Source organism: Salmo salar, chromosome 07 (assembly GCF_965601325.2).
Source record: "Salmo salar chromosome 07, fSalSal1, whole genome shotgun sequence".
NCBI lineage: Eukaryota > Metazoa > Chordata > Actinopteri > Salmoniformes > Salmonidae > Salmo > Salmo salar.
The window spans coordinates 29,952,107-29,972,244 of record NC_138297.1 but is presented as its reverse complement, the minus strand read 5'-3'; the positions used below and the strand labels follow the sequence as shown (position 1 = coordinate 29,972,244).

The 20,138-nt window shown below is 42.7% G+C and overlaps 1 protein-coding gene across 1 annotated transcript; it reads right to left on the bottom strand.

The window, feature by feature from the left end:
• Positions 1 to 322: 322 nt before the first annotated feature.
• LOC106608975 (NACHT, LRR and PYD domains-containing protein 1 homolog) lies at positions 323 to 19,112 on the bottom strand. The gene is made up of 10 exons (XM_082977542.1): positions 19,097 to 19,112; positions 18,823 to 18,904; positions 8,795 to 8,856; positions 5,029 to 5,066; positions 4,825 to 4,889; positions 4,477 to 4,697; positions 4,097 to 4,353; positions 3,591 to 3,716; positions 3,318 to 3,450; positions 323 to 3,033 (listed from the first exon to the last, which is right to left on the bottom strand). The coding sequence occupies exons 4-10, from the start codon at positions 5,056 to 5,058 to the stop codon at positions 2,741 to 2,743; spliced, it is 1,125 nt and encodes a 374-aa protein (XP_082833668.1). The 5' UTR covers positions 5,059 to 5,066; positions 8,795 to 8,856; positions 18,823 to 18,904; positions 19,097 to 19,112; the 3' UTR covers positions 323 to 2,740.
• Between the last annotated feature and the right edge of the window lie 1,026 nt (positions 19,113 to 20,138).

The window sequence follows — 20,138 nt, the reverse complement described above, 5'->3', positions numbered from 1 at the left end:
ACTAGAAACAATTCCATAATATTAATTATTACATCGTTTTTTTAAAATGTAACCTTTATTTAACTAGGCAAGTCGGTTAAAAACAAATTCTTATTTACAATGACGGCCTAGGAACAGTGGGTTAACTGCCTTGTTAAGGGGCAGAACAACCTTGTCAGCTCGGGGATTTGATCTAGAATCCTTTTTGTTACTGGCCCAACGCTCTAACTACTAGACTTTCTGCCGCCCCATGATGGTCTGAAAATAAATATTAGTGCTTGAAAAAGTACTTAAGTACTGCCACTCTCTGTATGCACGTTTAAATCAAACAATTACTATGAACTTAAAGTACAGACTGTCGGCTTTAATTTTAGGGTATTTTCATCCATATTGGGTGAATTGTTTAGAAATTACAGCATTTCTTTGTACATAGTGCCCCATTTTAGGGGAGCAAAAGTATTGGGACAAATTCACAAGGTAAGTATTTGGTCCAACATTCATAGCACACAATGAGTACATCAAGCTGGTGACTCTACAAATTTGTTGGATGCATTTGCTGTCTGTTTTGGTTGTTTCTTAGATTATTTTGTGCCCAGTACAAATGAATGGTAAATAATGTAGTGTCATTTAAGTCACTTTTATTGTAAATAAGAATAGAATGTTTCTAAACACTTCTAGATTAATGTGGATGCTCCATGATTGCGGATAAATTTGAATAATAATGAGTGAGAAAGTTACGACACACAAATATCGTACCCCCAAGACAAGGCTAACCTCTCACCATTACAACAACAGGGGAGGTTAGCATTTTTGGGAGGGTATGATATTTGTGCGTTTTGACTTCCTCACACATTAATGATTCATTCAGGATTATTATTAGAAGTGTTTAAATACAACTAGAATGTATCTACAATAACAGTAACCCCAAAAGGGTAATATTACATTGTGTAGAAATGCAGGAAATGAGCTTTAGATGCCCCAAAAAATTCTGAGGGAGGACACCCCCCCCAGGTTATGTACCCCCCCCACTTCTAAAACCAAAGTTGTGCCCCTGTATATTTACAGTTGAAGTCAGAAGTTTACATACACCTTAGCCAAATACAATTCCTGACATTTAATCCGAGTAAAAATTCCCTGTTTTAGGTCAATTAGGATCACCACTTTATTGTCAGAATAGTAGAGTGATTTATTTCAGCTTTTATTTATTTCATCACATTCCCAGTGGGTCAAAAGTTTACATACACTCAATTAGTATTTGGTAGCATTGCCTTTAAATTGTTTAACTTGGGTCAAACGTTTCGGGTAGCCTTCCACAAGCTTCCCACAATAAGTTGGGTGAATTTTGGTCCATTCCTCCTGACAGAGCTGCTGTAACTGAGTCATGTTTGTTGGCCTCCTTGCTCGCACACGCTTTTTCAGGTCTGCCCACAAATGTTCAATAGGATTGAGGTCAGGGTGTTGTGATGGCCACTCCAATACCTTGACTTTGCCACAACTTTGGAAGTATGCTTGAGGTCATTGTCCATTTGCGACCAAGCTTTAACTTCTTGACTGATGTCTTGAGATGTTTCTTCAATATATCCACATCATTTTTCTGCCTCATGATGGCATCTATTTTGTGAAGTGCACCAGTCCCTCCTGCAGCAAAGCACCCCCACAACATGATGCTGCCACCCCTGTGCTTCACGGTTGGGATGGTGTTCTTCGGCTTGCAAGCCTCCCCGTTTTTCCTCCAAACTTAACAATGGTCATTATGGCCAAACAGTTCTATTTTTGTTTCATCAGACCAGAGGACATTTCTCCAAAAAGTACAATCTTTGTTCTTATGTGCAGTTGCAAACCGTAGTCTGGCTTTTTTATGGCAGTTTTGGAGCAGTGGCTTCTTCCTTGCTGAGCGGCCTTTCAGGTTGTGATATAGGACTTGTTTTACTGTGGATATAGATACTTTCGTACCGGTTTCCTCCAGCATCTATACAAGGTCCTTTGCTGTTGTTCTGGGATTGATTTGCACTTTTCGCACCAAAGTACGTTAATTTCAAGGAGACAGAACGCATCTCCTTCCTGAGCAGTATGACGGCTGCGTGGTCCCATGGTGTTTATACTTGCATACTATTTTTTGTACAGATGAACGTGGTACCTTCAGGCGCTTGGAAATATATCCCAAGGACGAACCAGACTTGTGGTCTACAATTTTTTTTTTCTGAAGTCTTGGCTGATTTCTTTTGATTTTCCAATGATGTCAAGCAAAGAGGCACTGAGTTTGAAGGTAGGCCTTGAAATACATCCACATGTACACCTCAATTGACTCAAATGATGTCAATTAGCCTATCAGAAGCTTCGAAAGCCATGACATCATTTTCTGGAATTTTCCAAGCTGTTTAAAGGCACAGTCAACTTAGTGTATGTAAACTTCTGACCCACTGGAATTGTGATACAGTGAATTATAAGTGAAATAATCTGTCTGTAAACAATTATTGGAAAAATGACTTGTGTCATGCACAAAGTAGATGTTCTAACCGACTTTCCAAAACTATAGTTTGTTAACAAGAAATTTGGAGTGGTTGAAAAACCGAGTTTTAATGACTCCAACCTAAGTCTATGTAAACTTCTGACTTCAACTGTACATGTGGAAATAAAAGGAATGATAAAAAACGATACTATGCTCCTTTTATAAAGAAATCAAACAAAGCGTAACTGACATCATTCATGCCCTTTCCCCTAAAATAAACTTCAAATGCTCCCCTTTCACCAACCTAGCTCATCATTCCCGCTTCAGGTGATTGATTAGGTATGGCTCCAGCTCTGTCAGGATCTCTAAGAACCGATCTTTGCCTTCGGGTCCACATCCTTTTAAGGGCCCATCAAAGAGCTCCCTCATCTTCTTCTGGTTATTTCTTTCAGCTATCACGTCACTGTAGTCATCAGCAGTGATGACTCCACTTTTCAGGAGTCTGTCCAAGATGGGATCAACCTGGCTCACTCTGTCAATCAGGGCTGTCTGGTGGAGGTCCACAAAGTGCTGGTCTGCGGCCAAGATGGGAGCCCTGTATTCAGCTATAAAGGAAACTGATACAATTAGTTTGCCTTTACTTATGACCCTTAAACACATTTCTAGGACAGGATTCAATCAAAGGCGCAGTATTGGCAAGTGCATTACAGTTGACTTCTAAATGTAGTTTACGATTGAGCCGATATCAGCAGTGTTTACCATGAATGTAAAGGAATATGCCTTTTAAAAGGTGCATTGTCTGTAGTGCAGCGTGCAACTCGCCCGAGGAATCCCAGCTTTAAACTATATTTGACATTTATGGTTACTAAGCCAATGGATCTTTTCTGACCTTCTCGTATTTCGTGGTTCCATATGGTTTGTTTACGACTTTTACAGCTTAGGTTCAGACTGAAGTCAAAATCTGCGTCTCTTATAAACACCTCAAAGAAGTTTGGTGGGTCAACATGTGCGAGCTCCAATCTCTGAGACAATAGATAGATAGTGTTAGACTAACAGACATGGAACATAGTTTCTTGAAATTAGTAATTCTTCTTGGGGGGGTTTTCTGGGAATGTGCAATGTTTTGGATTTCATTAATGTTCTATACAAGTTCAAACCGTACACGAGGGTTAACATCAGAAGGACAGGATGTTGTGAGGTAGAAATCACTAGTCAACCACTGGGACTTCTCTGGTCTTGGTTTTAGGATCCTTGTGGATCCATTACACTTCTCCTGTTTCTCCACTGCCTGTAGAATAAGCAAACATATCCATCACTGTGTATTGCACTGTATACTTCCAATTACCATTTGTTCTCAACATTGTTTGACAAGAAAAAGGAAAAACTATAACATGGGTGCTAAGTGTCATAAAAAATCCAAGTCCAGGCACATGTGTGGGTTTGAAAGTTGATAAACCTTTAAATGTGTGGGCTAAGTCATTAAAATACACCAACACATCTTGGCTAACACATTGATCAGGGTGCCTGATTGTTTTACGTTTGTCTGGAGTGTTTTGATTTTTTTTTTTTTTAAGTCAATGGAAATTGTTGCTGAGGACCATCCTGGTTGAATAAATACCGTATATGGAAGTAACAATGAGGAAGAGGAACAGAGTTAGCCTTTATAACCTGTGTTAGTGCAGGATCACATGGCATCAGATAAGCATGTAGCGTGAGGTGTGCTGTCCTGGCTCGGTAGATCTGCAAGTCACAGTGCACGGAACACCCTAATGTCTGCAGGACAACACCTCTCAAAGAGAAAGATGGATGGAGAATCTTGACGTGGAAGCGGGTGACCTTATCTACTTGTTCTATGGACACACCACTGTCTTCTACATGAAGAACTCTCACTTTCTGCTTTACAGAGGGATCATAATCTCCAACCCCTAAAATGGACAGAAACCAGAACGTTTACATTATCAGTTTGATTAAAACATTTATTTTACAATGTATTGAGAATTCCCAGGTAAATAAAACAATGTCTTGTTCAGTATAGCTGATATCCATACATGTACCAAAACAGGCAAAATGTGGCAGATGCACTTCTTTCAGTTTTCCTTCAATGATTTTGATGTCCAGTAGGGGGCCTCCTTGCCTGTACCCCATGCTTTGTAGCACTGCCCTGTGAGGATCCCAAGAGCTGAAGTGGTACAGAAGTGTGACTTTGCTCTCACATACCCAGCGCAGCCCTGATATTCTGCACTCATAGCGTCCTGCGATAGATTCAAGTCTGGAAGAAGGGAATGCAAATTACGTAACCAAAATATTAAATAAACTGAATCCTCCGTTGATCAGGATTTGTTTGTGACAGGTGCTAATTATTGAGGTAGAGGGGAAAGTAAGTCCAAGGTGTTTACCTGTAGATTGAAATATCATTTTCTGTAGACACTAACGGCTCAAGTGCAATCCAAATTTCTGCGGTCTGTTCAGGATTGAGCCAACCAAAAATGGTAAAATCTTCAGATTAATTTTTCAAAAATATTTTGCAATTATTGTAAATTATGAGCCTTGTGTAGAATAAGTAGATTCTTCATAATAATATCAACATTTTGTCCTCTCACCTTAAGATGGCTGCAATTCAAGCATTCCATCAGAGTATCTGAAGTCAAGTCACATAATAAATAATAAGTAAAGGAATTAAATAACCAGATAATGCATGTATCTATCAAGTAAGAGAGCGATTCTAGGAATGAACCCCACCATGAATAATGAATAACCCCCCCCCCCCCAAAAAAAATAAATAAATAAAATCGACCATCCAGATACTTTAAGTACATTATCATTTGATTAGCTTTATTTTCATCAAGGACCTCAGCCACCCGAGCCACGGCCTGTTCTCGCCTTCTGGATGGTAGCGGGGTGGTCAGTACAGGTGCATCAAAGTTGAAACGGGGGGACTGCCATCTTAAGCTGATAAAACAACTTCCATCTCAAAGCCATCAGACTTTCAAATAGCCACCACTAGCCGGCCTCCACCCAGTACAGCACCCTGCCTTGAACTTTAGTCACTGTCACTAGCCAGCTACCACCCCGTTACTCAACCTTGCACCTTAGAGGCCGTTGCCCTATATACAGTGCATTTGGAAAGTACTCAGACCCCTTGACTTTTTCCACATTTTGTTACGTTACAGCCTTATTCTAATTAATCTACACACGATACCCCGTAATGACAAAGCGAAAACAGGTTTTTAAAATGTTAGTAAATTTATACAAAATAAAACAGAAATACCTTATTTACATACATATTCAGACCCTTTGCTGTGAGACTCGAAATTGAGCTCAGGTGCATCCAGTTTCCATTGATCATCCTTGAGATGTTTCTACAACTTGATTGGAGTCCACCTGTGGTAAATTCAAATGATTTGACATGATTTGGAAAGGCACATACCTGTCTATATAAAAGGTCCCACATCTGTGATAGGATTGTATCGAGACACAGATCTGGGGGGGGAAGTGTACCAAAACGTTTCTGCAGCCTTGAAGGTACCCAAGAACACAGTGGCATCCATCATTCTTAAATGGAAGAAGTTTGGAAACACCAAGACTCTTAGAGCTGGCCGCACAGCCAAACTGAGAAATCAGGAGAGAAGGGCCTTGGTCAGGGAGGTGACCAAGAACCTTCCAAAAGGATAACCATCTTTGTAGCACTCCATCAATCAGGCCTTTATGGTAGAATGGCCAGACGGAAGCTACTCTTCAGTAAAAGGCACATGACAGCCCGCCTGGAGTCTGCCAAAAGGCACCTAAAGGACTCTGACCAGATGAACCCAAGATTGAACTCTTTGGTCTGAACGCCAAACGTCACATCTGGAGAAAACCTGGCACCATTCCTACAGTGAAGCATGGTGGTGGCAGCATCATGCTGTGGGGATGTTTTTCAGTGGCAGGGACTGGGAGACTAGTCAGAATCGAGGGAAAGATGAACAGAGCAAAGTACGGAGAGATCCTTGATGGAAAACCTGTTCCAGAGCGCTCAGGACCTAAGACTGGGGCAAAGGTTCACCTTCCAACAGGACAACGACCCTAAGCACACAGCCAAGACAATACATGAGGACTCTGAAAGTCCTTGAGTAGCCCAGCCGGAGCCTGGACTTGAACCTGATCTAACATCTCTGGAGAAACCTGGAAATAGCATTGCAGCGACGCTCCCCATCCAACCTGACAGAGCTTGAGAGGATCTGCAGACAAGAATAGGAGAAACTCCCCAAATACAGGTGTGCCAAGTTGGTAGTGATATACCCAAGAAGATTTGAGGCTGTAATCGCTGCCAAAGGTGCTTCAACAAAGTACTGAGTAAAGGGTCTGAATACTTATGTAAATGTGATATCAGTTTGTGTGTAGATTGATGAGGGGGGGGGGGGGGGGGGGAAACAAGTTAATCCATTTTAGAATAAGCATGTAACGTAACAGATTGTGGAAAATATCATGGGGTCTGAATACTTTCACAATGCACTGTACACAGTCATGTAACACTGGTCATTTTAATAATGTTTACATACCTTTTAGCCCACTTTATATGTATATAATGTATTCTAGTCAAGGCCTATCCCGTTTTTAACTATTGCTGTACATATACCATTCTATCCTATGTATTACACTAAATACAGTACTAGTTAAAAGTTTGGACACCTAGTCATTCCAGGGTTTTTGTTTATTTTTACTATGTTCTACATCGTAGGATAATAGTGAAGACATCAAAACTATGAAATAACACATATGGAATCATGTAGTAAACAAAAAAAAGTATTAAACAAATTCTTCAAAGTAGCCAGTCTTTGCCTTTATGACAGCTTTGCACACTCTTGGCATTCTCTCAACCAGCTTCACCTGGAATGCTGTTCCAACAGTCTTGGAGTTCCCACATATGCTGATCCCTTGTTGGCTGCTTTTCCTTCACTCTTCGGTCCAACTCATCCCAAACCATCTCAATTGGGTTGAGGTCGGGTGATTGTGGAGGCCAGGTCATCTGATGCAGCACTCCATCCCTCTGCTTCTTGGTCAAATTACCCTTACACAGCCTGGAGGTGTGTTGGGTCATTTGTTGAAAAACAAATGATATCCCACTAAGTGCAAACCAGACGGGATGGCGTATCTCTGCAGAATGCTGTGGTAGCCATGCTTGTTAAGTGTGCCTTGAATTCTAAATAAATCACAGACAGTGTCATCAGCAAAGCAAGCCCACACCATCACAGCTCCTCTTCCATGCTTCACGGTGGGAACCACACATGCAGAGATAATCCGTTCACCTACTCTGCGTCTCACAAAGATACAGAACCAAAAATCTCAAAGGACAGATTTCCACCAGTCTAATGTCCATTGCTTATGTTTCTTTTCCCAAGCAAGTCTCTTCTTCTTAGTAGTGGTTTCTTTGCAGTAATTTGACCATGAAGGCCTGATTCACACAATCTTCTCTGAACAGTTGATGTTGAGATGTGTCTGGTACATGAACTCTGAAGCATTTATTTGGGCCACAATTTCTGAGGCTGGTAACTAATGAACGTATCCTCTGCAGCTGAGGTAACTCTGGGTCTTCCTTTCCTGTGGCGGGCCTCATGAGAGTCAGTTTCATCATAGCGTTTGATGGTTTTTGTGACTGCACTTGAATAAACGTTAAAAGTTCTTGAAATTTTCCAGGTTGACTGACCTTCGTGTCTTAAAGTAATGGACTGTCGTTTCTCTTTCCTTATTTTTATTTCACCTTTATTTAACCAGGTAGGCAAGTTGAGAACAGATTCTCATTTACAACTGCGACCTGGCCAAGATAAAGCAAAAGCAGTTCGACAACACAGAGTTACACATGGAGTAAAACAAACATACAGTCAATAATACAGTAGAAAAATAAGTCTATATACAATGTGAGCAAATGAGGTGAGATAAGGGAGGTAAAGGCAAAAAGGCCATGGTGGCAAAGTAAATACAATATAGCAAGTAAAACACTGGAATGGTAGATTTGTAGTAGAAGAAAGTGCAAAGTAGAAATAATGGGGTGCAAAGGAGCTAAATAAATACAGTAGGGGAAGAGGTAGTTGTTTAGGCACAATTATAGATGGGCTATGTACAGGTGCAGTGATCTGTGAGCTGCTCTGGAAACACTTATCTCCCTCACTAGCTTTAAGCACCAGCTGTGGTGCTTAAAGCTAGTGAGGGAGATAAGTGTTTCCAGTTTCAGAGATTTTTGTAGTTCATTGGCAGCAGAGAACTGGAAGGAGAGACGGCCAAAGGAGGAATTGGCTTTGGGGGTGACCAGAGAGATATACCTGCTGGAGCGCGTGCTACAGGTGGGTGCTGCTACGGTGACCAGTGAGCGGAGATAAGGGGGGACTTTACCTAGCAGGGTCTTGTAGATGACCTGGAGCCAGTGGGTTTGGCGACGAGTATGAAGCGAGGGCCTGCCAACGAGAGCGTACAGGTCGCAGTGGTGGGTAGTATATGGGGCTTTGGTGACAAAACGGATGGCACTGTGATAGACTGCATCCAGTTTGTTGAGTAGGGTATTGGAGGCTATTTTGTAAATGACATCATCGTTTGAGCTGGCAATAACATGGACTTGGTCTTTTACCAAATAGGGCCATCTTCTGTATATAACTACCTTGTCACTACACAACTGAAATTCCACAAATTAACAAGTCACACCTGTTAATTGAAATGCATTCCAGGGGACTACCTCATGAAGTTGGTTGAGAGAATGCTAAGAATATGCAAAGCTGTCATCAAGGCAAAGGGTGGCTACTTTGAAGAATCTCAAATATAAAATATATTGATTTAACACTTTTTTGCTTACTACATGATTCCATGTGTGTTATTTCATAGTTTTGATGTCTTCACTCGTATTCTACAATGTAGAGAATAGTAAAAATGAAGAAAAACCCTGGAATGAGTAGGTGTGTCCAAACTTTTGTTTGGTATTGTATATACGAACGTATGTGGACACCCCTGCAAATTAGTCGATTTGGCTATTTCAGCCACACCCGTTGCTGACAGGTGTATACAATCAAGCACCATGCAATCTCGATAGACAAACATTGGCAGTAGAATGGCCTTACCGAAGAGCTCAGTGACTTTCAATGTGGCACCGCCATAGGATGTCGCCTTTCCAACAAGTCAGTTTGTCAAATTTCTGCCCTGCTAGAGATGCGGTCAACTGTAAGTGCTGTTATTGTGAAGTGGAAATGTCTAGGAGCAACAACGACTCAGCCGCAAAGTGGTAGGCCACACAAGCTCACAGAACGGGACCGGCAAGTGCTGAAGTGTATAGCACGCAAAAATCGTCTTTCCTCGGTTGCAACACTTCCTACCGAGTTCCAAACTGCCTCTGGAAGCAACGTTAGCACAATAACTGTTCGTTGGGAGCTTCATGAAATGGGTTTACATGGCCGAGCAGCCGCAGAAGCCTAAGATCACCATGCGCAATGCCAAGCGTCGGCTAGAGTGGTGTAAAGCTCGCTGCCATTTGACTCTGGAGCAGTGGAAACACGTTCTCTGGAGTGATGAATCACGCTTCACCATCTGGCAGTCCGACAAACGAATCTGGGTTTGGTGGATGCCAGGAGAACGCTACCTGCCCCAATGCATAGTGCCAACTGTAAAGTTCGGTAGAGGAGGAATAATGGTCTGTGGGTTGTTTTTCATGGCTCGGGCTAGGCCTCTTAATTCCAATGAAGGGAAATCTTAACGCTACAGCATTCAATGACATTCTAGACGATTCTGTGCTTCCAACTTTGTGGCAACAGTTTGGTGAAGGTCCTTTCCTGTTTCAATATGACAATGCACAAAGAGGTCCATACAGAAATGGTTTGTCGAGATCGGTGTGGAAGAACTATACTGCACAGAGCCCTGACCTCAACTCCATCGAACACCTTTGGGATGAATTGGAATGTCGAGCCACGCCTAATCGCCCAACATTAGTGCCTGACCTCACTAATGTTCGTGGCTGAATGGAAGCAAGTCCCCGCAGCAATGTTCCAACATCTAGTGGAAAGCCTTCCCAAAACAGTGGAGGCTGTTATAGCAACAAAGGGGGGACCAACTCCATATTAATGCCCATGGTTTTGGATAGAGATGTTCGATGAGCAGGATACACTACATTACTCCTGCTCGTCAACCATCTCATTCCAAACTCACGGGCATTCATATTGAGTTGGTCCCCACCTTTATGGGTGCTTCTGAGCGTTTCAGCACTCGGCGGTCCCGTTCTGTGAGCTTGTGTGGCCTACCACTTCGTGGCTGAGCCGTTGTTGCTCCTATCATGTAGTTTTATTGAAGAAGCCAACAGTGCCTTAGCCAGCGTGTATATCTATATCCCATGCGTTGTACAATTGACATCCGGTCTATATAACCTATATAACAGTTTAGCACCATACCAGCAGGTGGCATCCAAGCCTTACACATAATATCTCCTTTCCTTTCAATGTTTAAATTTTGAACCACAACAGATAACAAATGGACCCAACATCCTCGCCTTCAATGCTGAACAGAAAATATATTTTTTCTTTCTTTTACACAATGCAATAAAACTTGATACTTCAACAATAGTAAAACTGTGTGTGTGGCTTTAGGTCAGTGAAATCTGTCACTTATAGATTGAGTCTTTTGGATGGTCGTGACAGAAGGCCACCACACAGAAGCACAGCGGCTATTTCAGTGTCTAGTTGTGGTGCTGATGCCTGTGTGTTATATGGCTCACCCATATGCTCCTCCCCACAGTCCTTCAGCTTCTCAGCCTCATTCCCAGACTTTTTAGTTCCCACTGCCCTGTCTGGGTCTGGCTGACCACGCTCCAATTTCTCATGCTGTGGCATTGAATGAGTTTCATCTCTGTGCCTCAGAGTGGCAGAACAGGCTGCACAAAGGTCCACTCTGTTGCGTCTGTAGAGTGTTCCGTCGACGTCCACAACCGGGGAGCAACCCTCTTTAGACAGGGACTGAGCCGCCACCGTCCTATGCGGTCACCTGGTAATGGTCGCATTCTGATCTCCAATGTTCAAGTCAGGCAGGTCTCTGGTGGCCACGTCATAGTGTGATTTAGCAATCCTCCTTTTCTGTCTTAGTTTCTCAGCGACACCCACAACCACATAGGGCTGCAGCAGGCTGGGTGCCGCCAGCAGCGATGACTTGAGTCTGCGTGACATGAGACGCTGTATGGGGCTACTGTTCATGCCCTCAAGTGGGTGTGTTGCTCCATTGCACTATAGCTGAGCATACGTCCGTAACGTCTAGCTAGCTTTTCCCTTTTTCATAAGCCTTTCACTAACTTGACTGCTAACTCTGCCTTTCCATTGGCTTGTGGATGGTGAGGGGACGAGGTGATATGAGTGAATCCCCACAAATGGTATGAATCTAGCCGAATCATAGCACCCCCCATTGTCTGTGATTACACAATCTGGTTTCCCATGAATGGCGGGCAAACTGGACTTTGCAGCATGTGACGACCGTGTCAGCTGATACGTCTGGCAGTGGCTCCACCTCCCAGTAATCTGAGTAATGATCAACCATGATCAGGAAGTCTTTCCCTGCATAGGAAAAAAGGTCAATGCTCACTGTTTGCCATGGGCGCTCTGGGATGTCATGTGACATCATTGATTCCTTTTGCTGTGCTCGTGCATATTAATTTCAGTTTGAGCAGTTGGTAATAATAATGGCTCCGGAGGAGATGTCTGCTGTTTTACGGGCTCCTAAACAGTTGTGCGTGTTTTTCGCATTATTTGTAACTTATTTTGTCCATACCGTTTCTGCTACCGTCTCTTATGATCGAAAAGAGCTTCTGGATATCAGGACAGCGATTACTCACCTCGTACTGGACAAAGCAAACAGGAAAACGCTCATCCAGAGGCGGCGCTCCTAGTGGCCGGGGACTTTAATGCAGGGAAACTTAAATCCCTTTTACCTAATTTCTACCAACATGTTAAGTATGTAACCAGAGGAGGAAAAAATAATAATAACTCTAGACCACCTTTACTCCACACACAGAGACAGACGCATACAAAGCTCTCCCTCGCCCTCCATTTGGCAAATCTGACCATAATTATATCCTCCTGACTCCTGCTTACAAGCAAAAACTAAAGCAGGAAGCACCAGTGACTCGCACAATACGGAAGTGGTCAGATGACATAGATGCTAAGCTACAGGACTGTTTTGCTAGCACAGACTGGAATACGTTACGGGATTCTTCCGATGCCATTGAGGAGTACAACACATTAGTCACTGGCTTCATCAATAAGTGCATCGATGACGTCATCCCCACAGTGACTGTACTTACATACCCCAACCAGAAGCCATGGATTACTGGCAACATCCGCACTGAGCTAAAGGGTAGAGCTTCCGCTTTCAAGGAGTGGGACTCTAACCCAGACGCTTATAAGAAATCCCACTATGCCCTCCGACAAACCATCAAACAAGCAAAGCATCAATACAGGTCTAAGATTGAATCGTACTACACTGGCTCCAACACTCGTCAGATGTGGCAGGGCTTGCAAACTATTACAGACTACAAAGAGAAGCACAGTCGCGAGCTGCCTAGTGGTGACACAAGCCTACCAGACGAGCTAAATTACTTCTATGCTCGTTTCGAGGCAAGCAACACTGAAGCATGCATGGGAGCGTCAGCTGTTCAGGACGACTGTGTGATCATGCTCTCCGTAGCCGATGTGAGTAAGACATTTAAACAGGTCAACATTCACAAGGCTGCAGGGCCAGACAGATTACCAGGAGGTGTACTCCGAGCATGCGCTGACCAACTGGCAACTGTCTTCACTGACATTTTCAACCCGTCCCTGATTGAGTCTGTAATACCAACATGTTTCAAGCAGACCACCATAGTCCCTGTGCCCAAGAACACTAAGGTAACCTGCCTAAATTACTTCCGACCCGTTGCACTCACATCTGTAGCTAGTGCTGGGCGATATGGCCGAAATCTCATATTCTGATATAGGTCATTTCATATCCCGACAACGATACATATCACGATATACACATTCTGTAAATTCAATGAATAAAAAGTTATATAAAATGACCACATGTAAAGGCCCATTTCTTATTACATTTTGAATTATACTCAACAAATAAAAGGTATTTGCATTTGGTACCTTGGGTCGAGTGTTAGCACCAACTCACAAAACCCACGTTTCTCGACCGTGTAGATTTGGGCCATGTCTTTGCAGATGTAAGTTGTAACGGAACCTGTTATCTCCTTTCATCTTCATGATTCTTTGCCATATGGTGTGCCGTGGGAAAAAAAACTTTTGCAATGCCTGAGTCGGGGGTTTGTTTTGAGCACTCGACTGTACTTTTTTGGGTCTCATCCGTAGACTCTCTCCGTACTGTTTCACATGATTCTTGTGTAGGTGGTAAAAGAGGTTAGTGGTGTTTGAGCCCGTTGTCGGGACCAGCCTGTGGCATATTTTGCAGAGGACGGTTTTCTTCTCTGTGTCAGACTTTTCATACCAGAACCATGTCCATGCGACCGAAGTAGCCCATCTTTTAGGTACGGTCTCCATGCTCTGTGTCGCGTTCATTCTCCTCCGTGTTTGTTTGTGTTTCAAATTTCCTTTCACACGGCACGTTGCCATAAAGAGTGTGATTTGCGACACAACGAAATAAACGATAGAGCATAATATGAAACAAGACGTTTTTCTATCGTCACACAATATATATTGTCATATCACCCAGCCCTATCTGTAGCCATAAAGTTCTTTGAAAGGCTGGTCATGGCTCACATCAAAACCATTATCCCAGAAACCCTAGACCCACTCCAATTTGCATACCGCCCCAACAGATCCACAGATGATGCAATCTCTATTGCACTCCACACTGCCCTATCCCACCTGGACAAAAGGAACACCTACAAGAACGCTATTCATCGACTACAGCTCAGCGTTCAACACCATAGTGCCCTCAAAGCTCATCTCTAAGCTAAGGACCCTGGGACTAAACACCTCCCTCTGCAACTGGATCCTGGACTTCCTGACGGCCTCCCCCAGGTGGTAAGTGTAGGTAACAACATCTGCCACGCTGATCCTCAACATGGGGGCCCCTCAGGGGTGCGTACTCAATCCCCTCCTGTACTCCCTGTTCACCTATGACTGCATGGCTAGGAACGACTCCAACACCATCATTAAGTTTGCCGACAACACAACAGTGGTAGGCCTGATCACCGAAAACGATGAGACAGCCTACAGGGAGGAGGTCAGACCTGGAAGTGTGGTGCCAGGATAACAAGCTCTCCCTCAACGTAATCAAAGACAAAGGAGATGATTGTGGACTACAGGAAAAGGAGGACCAAGCACGCCTCCATTCTCATCGACAGGGCTGAAGTGGATTAGGTTGAGAGCTTCAGGTTCCTTGGCGTCTACATCACCAACAAACTATCATGGTCCAAACACACCAAGACAGTCGTGAAGAGGGCACGACAAAACCTATTCCCCCCTCAGGAGACTGAAAAGATTTGGCATGGGTCCTTAGATCCTCAAAAAGTTCTACAGCTGCACCATTGAGAGCATCCTGACGGGTTGCATCACTGCCTGGTATGGCAACTGTTCGGCCTCCAACTGCAAGGCACTACAAAGGGTAGTGCGTATGGCCCAGTACATCACTGGGGTCAAGCTTCCTGCCATCCAGGGCCTCTATACCAGGCGGTGTCAGAAGAAGGCCCTAATAATTGTCAAAGACTCCAGCCACCCTAATCAGACTGTTCTCTCTGCTACCACATGGCAAGCGGTACCGGAGCGCCAAGTCTCGGTCCAATAGGCTTCTTAACAACTTCTACCCGCAAGCCATAAGACTCCTGAACAGCTAATCAAATGGCTACCCGGACTCTTTGCATTGCCCCCCCTCCCTTTTACGCTGCTGCTACTCTGTTTATAATCTATGCATAGTCACTTTAACTCTATCTACATGTACATATTACCGCAATTACCTCGACTGACCGGTGCCCCCGCACATTAACTCTGTAATGGTACCCCCTGTATATAGCCTCGCTGCTGTAATTTTACTGCTATTCTTTAATTATTTGTTATTTTTCTTTTTTTTTTTTTACTTATTCATTTTTTTACTTAACTTTTTAGTGACAGGGGGCAGGATTCGGAAATTCAGATGAATGACGTGCCCAAATTAAACTGCCTGCTACTCGGGCCCAGAAGGTAGGATATGCATATTAGTAGAGTTGGATAGAAAACACTCTGAAGTTTCTAAAACTGCTTGAATGATGTCTGTGAGTATAACAAAACTCATATGGCAGGCAAAAACCTGAGAAAAATCCAACCAGGAAGTGGGAAATCTGAAGTTTGTAGTTTTTCAAGTGATTCCCTATCCAGTATACAGTGACTTACGGTTAATTTTGCACTTCCTAAGGCTTCCACTAGATGTCAACAGTCTTTAGAACGTTGTTTCATGCTTCTACTGTGAATGGGGTGAGAATAAGAGCTCCTGGAAGTAGATGAGTGAGAAAATGACATGAGCTCAGTGGCGCGCGCTCCCGTGAGAGTTAGCTGTGTTTCTTTTCTTTTTTGAAGACAAAGGAATCGTCCGGTTGGAATATTATGGAAGATTTATGATAAAACATCCTAAAGATTGATTCTATACATCGTTTGACATTCTATACATCGTCTGTAATATAACTTTTTTGACTTTGTCTGAACTTAACTGTGCGAGCACAGTGCATTTGGAGTACTCTACCGAACGCGTGAACAAAAAGGAGGTATTTGGACATATATATGGACTTTATCGAAACAAATGAACATTTATTGGGGAACTGGGAATCCTGGGAGTGCATTCCGACGAAGATCATCAAAGGTAAGTGAATATTTAAAATGTTATTTCTGAGTTTTGTTGACTCCACAAAATGGCGGGTTTGGTTTGGTCTCTGAGCGCTGTACTCAGATTATTGCAAAGTGTGCTTTCGCTGTAAAGTTTTTTTGAAGTCTGACACAGCGGTTGCATTAAGGAGAAGTGTATCTATAATTCTCTGAATAACAGTTTAATATTTTATCAACGTTAATGAAATCTGACACAGTTTAATATTTTATCAACGTTAATGAAATCTGACACAGTGGCTGGATTAACAAGAAGTTAACCTGTTAGGGCTAGGGGGCAGTATTTACACGGCCGGATAAAAAACGTACCCAATTTAATCTGGTTATTACTCCTGCCCAGAAACTAGAATATGCATATAATTGTTTGATTTGGATAGAAAACACCCTAAAGTTTCTAAAACTGTTTGAATGGTGTCTGTGAGTATAACAGAACTCATATGGCAGGCCAAAACCTGAGAAGATTGCATACAGGAAGTGCCCTCTCTTGACCATTTTTTGGCCTTCTATAGCCTCTTTATCGAATACAGAGGATCTTTGCTGTAACGTGACATTTTCTAAGACTCCCATAGGCTCTCAGAAGGCACCAGAATGGGGAATGATGACTCTGCAGTCCCTGGCTGAAAAACAGTAGCGCATTTGGATAGTGGTCGATCTGAGAACAATGAAACGGGCGCGCGCGTGCACGTGAAGAGTCCATTTTACATTTTCAGTCTTTGAACGAAAACGACGTCTCCTGGTCGGAATATTATCGCTATTTTACGAGAAAAATCACATAAAAATTGATTTTAAACAGCATTTCACATGCTTCGAAGTACGGTAATGGAATATTTTGAATTTTTTTGTGACGATACGCGCCGGCGCGTCACCCTTCGGATAGTGTCTTGAACGCACGAACAAAACGCCTCTATTTGGATATAACTATGGATTATTTGGAACAAAAACAACATTGGTGTGGAAGTAGAAGTCCTGGGAGTGCATTCTGACGAAGAACAGCAAAGGTAATCCAATTTTTCTTATAGTAAATCTGAGTTTGGTGAGTGCCAAACTTGGTGGGTGTGAAAATAGCTAGCCTGTGATGGACAGGCTATCTACTCAGAATATTGCAAAATATGCTTTCACCGAAAAGCTATTTTAAAAATCGGACACCGCGATTGCATAAAGGAGTTCTGTATCTATAATTCTTAAAATAATTGTTATGTTTTTTGTGAACGTTTATCGTGAGTAATTTAGTAAATTCACCGGAAGTGTTCGGTGGGTATGCTAGTTCTGAACGTCACATGCTAATGTAAAAAGCTGGTTTTTGATATAAATATGAACTTGATTGAACAAAACATGCATGTATTGTATAACATAATGTCCTAGGAGTGTCATCTGATGAAGATCATCAAAGGTTAGTGCTGCATTTAGCTGTGGTTTTGGTTTTTGTGACATTATATGCTAGCTTGAAAAATGGGTGTGTGATTATTTCTGGCTGGGTACTCTCCTGACTCTCCTGTTTGTTTTCGTTGTAAAGTCTTTTTGAAATCGGACAATGTGGTTAGATAAAGGAGAGTCTTGTCTTTAAAATGGTGTAAAATAGTCATATGTTTGAAAAATGGAACTTTTTGGATTTTTGAGGAATTTGTAATTCGCGCCACGCCCTATCATTGGATATTGGAGCGGTAGCGGAACATCTAGATGTAAGAGGAAGAAGTCAACAGTGCAGTCGCCAGCGTGTATCAACTTCCATATCTCGCGCGTAGAACAATGGTATCCGGTCTATAACCGGACAGTTAAGCACCATACCAGCAGGTGGCATCCAAGCCTTACACATAACAGTTTCTACTTCACAGTAACAGCACTTACAGTTGACCGGGGCAGCTCTAGCAGGGCAGAAATTTGACAAACTGACTTGTTGGAAAGGTGGCATTCTATGACAGTGCAAAGTTGAAAGTCACTGAGCCCTTCAGCAAAGCCATTCTACTGCCAATGTTTGTCTATGGAGATTGCATTGCTGTGTGCTTGATTTTATACACCTGTCAGCAACAGGTGTGGCTGAAATAGCCGAATCCACTCATTTCAAGGGGTGTTCACTTACTTATATATATATCACACACACACACTCCGGACTCCTGACATTGCTCATCTAAATATTTCTTTCTTTCTTAATTCAAACATGTATATGTGACCAATAAAATGTGATTTCATTTATCTTCACATTAGCTTTAGATACACTTACTTCTGGGAAGTCAATCACCTTTGTGGAAATTAATGTTTGTACTCAGTTCTTTACTTGCTTTAATAGTACATCAAATGTACTTTATAAAAGCCATTTTTACATCAGCTGTTGGCATAAAGTTATTTTCAAATTGGGTAGCCTATCTAAAACTCCAAAGAGCAAGCAATGCTGGTGAAGAAGTACTTGGCTACGAAAAACTCCCTTCAAGGCAGGAACAAGGAAGAAAGTAAGGCTCTTCTTATGCGCACACTTTTTATAGCACATACAGTCGCCCTACAATGAAATAGCAAGAGTAGGCCTACCTCACAGAAGGGTATCGGCATAACACTCACCTTGTTGTTTTAACGTGGCCATTTTCGGGCAGATACAGTTTAAATGGATAAGACGTCAGCTGCCTGCTTCTGTCTGGTTCAACTGTAATTCACAACAGGACGTCGAGTGCTAGTTTACTTTCTCCAAATGCAGCCTTATTTTGACCTATCTCAACCTGTGTTATTTTCTCCCTGTAACATCCACTAAATGCATATATAATAACAAATAACCCTCTCAGAAAAATAAGATAATGAAAAATAGAAGACTCTTTCCTGGATGTGAGAAAGTACGTACCTAGTGAGAAGGCTGGAACGCCCTACCGATGTGAACTGAGCCACAATAGCGATTAACCAGTGGAATCAACGGTTGGCCTTCAAGATAAAAGTTCCGCATTGAAACTAATGCAAACCAATACAAATAGCGGAATCACGTCATTTGGAGTAGATAATGCTACATATGGTTGGAATGTTGTTATATCAATTCAACAAAAGACAATAATGATCTAATTTGACCAAAAGAAAGCTACATTGCACTGTGGATGTTTTAAGACTTCAGAATTGCATTGGGGGCATACTTATATGCACCCGACAGTCTTACCTATGAATTGTGCACACATGATATGGGGTATCAGCCTACTCAGTGACACCCACAGAACACAATTCTGAAGAGTTTATACAAATATTAGCATCATAGCTCTTATTGCGAGACTTGACTGTGAGAAATCACCTCCCCAGTCAGCCTATTATCCGTATTGACATTCTTATTGCACTGTAGCCCTACAACCTCACCTATGAATTGTGCACCCATGAAATGGTGTATCACCCTACACAGTGACACCCACACAGAGGCATCCTGCCCATAGGGGGCATGCCTCTGGTGCAGCTTGTATTTGCCTCTGGTGCAGCTTGTATTTGCCTCTGGTGCAGCTTGTATTTGCCTCTGGTGCAGCTTGCATTCAGAGGTCCCATTTAGAGCTCCCTCATCTGGTGTTGTCTGGGGCTTTCGGCCAGCACTGTAGCCCTCGTCAGTGACAGCTCTCTTCGCCAGAAGTTTCTCCAAGATGGGCTTGGCACACTCTCTGGATCAGGGCCACAAAGTGCCAGTCTGAAGTAAAAGTGGGACAGTGCACAAGCCTAACTACTTTTTCATGTGACAATTAAATAATTTTATTGACTAAACATATATACACTCCCGGACAGTTTATTAGGTACAGCACCCCATTCTCAAAAATGGATCGCTCCTACAAGACAGTGAGTCACGTGGCCATGACTTGCTATATAAAGCAGGGCGACAAGCATCGATGCATTCGGTTACTGTTCGATTGAACGTTAGAGTC

Excerpts from the sequence above, each read along its gene's own strand:
- LOC106608975 (XM_082977542.1), bottom strand. The coding sequence starts at position 5,058 with ATGGAATGCTTGAATTGCAGCCATCTTAAG. Across the intron at positions 4,890-5,028 it reads TGAATTGCAGCCATCTTAAG|ACCGCAGAAATTTGGATTGC; the intron begins GTGAGAGGACAA and ends AATCCTGAACAG. Across the intron at positions 4,354-4,476 it reads TTTTGCCTGTTTTGGTACAT|GGGTTGGAGATTATGATCCC; the intron begins GTATGGATATCA and ends TGTCCATTTTAG.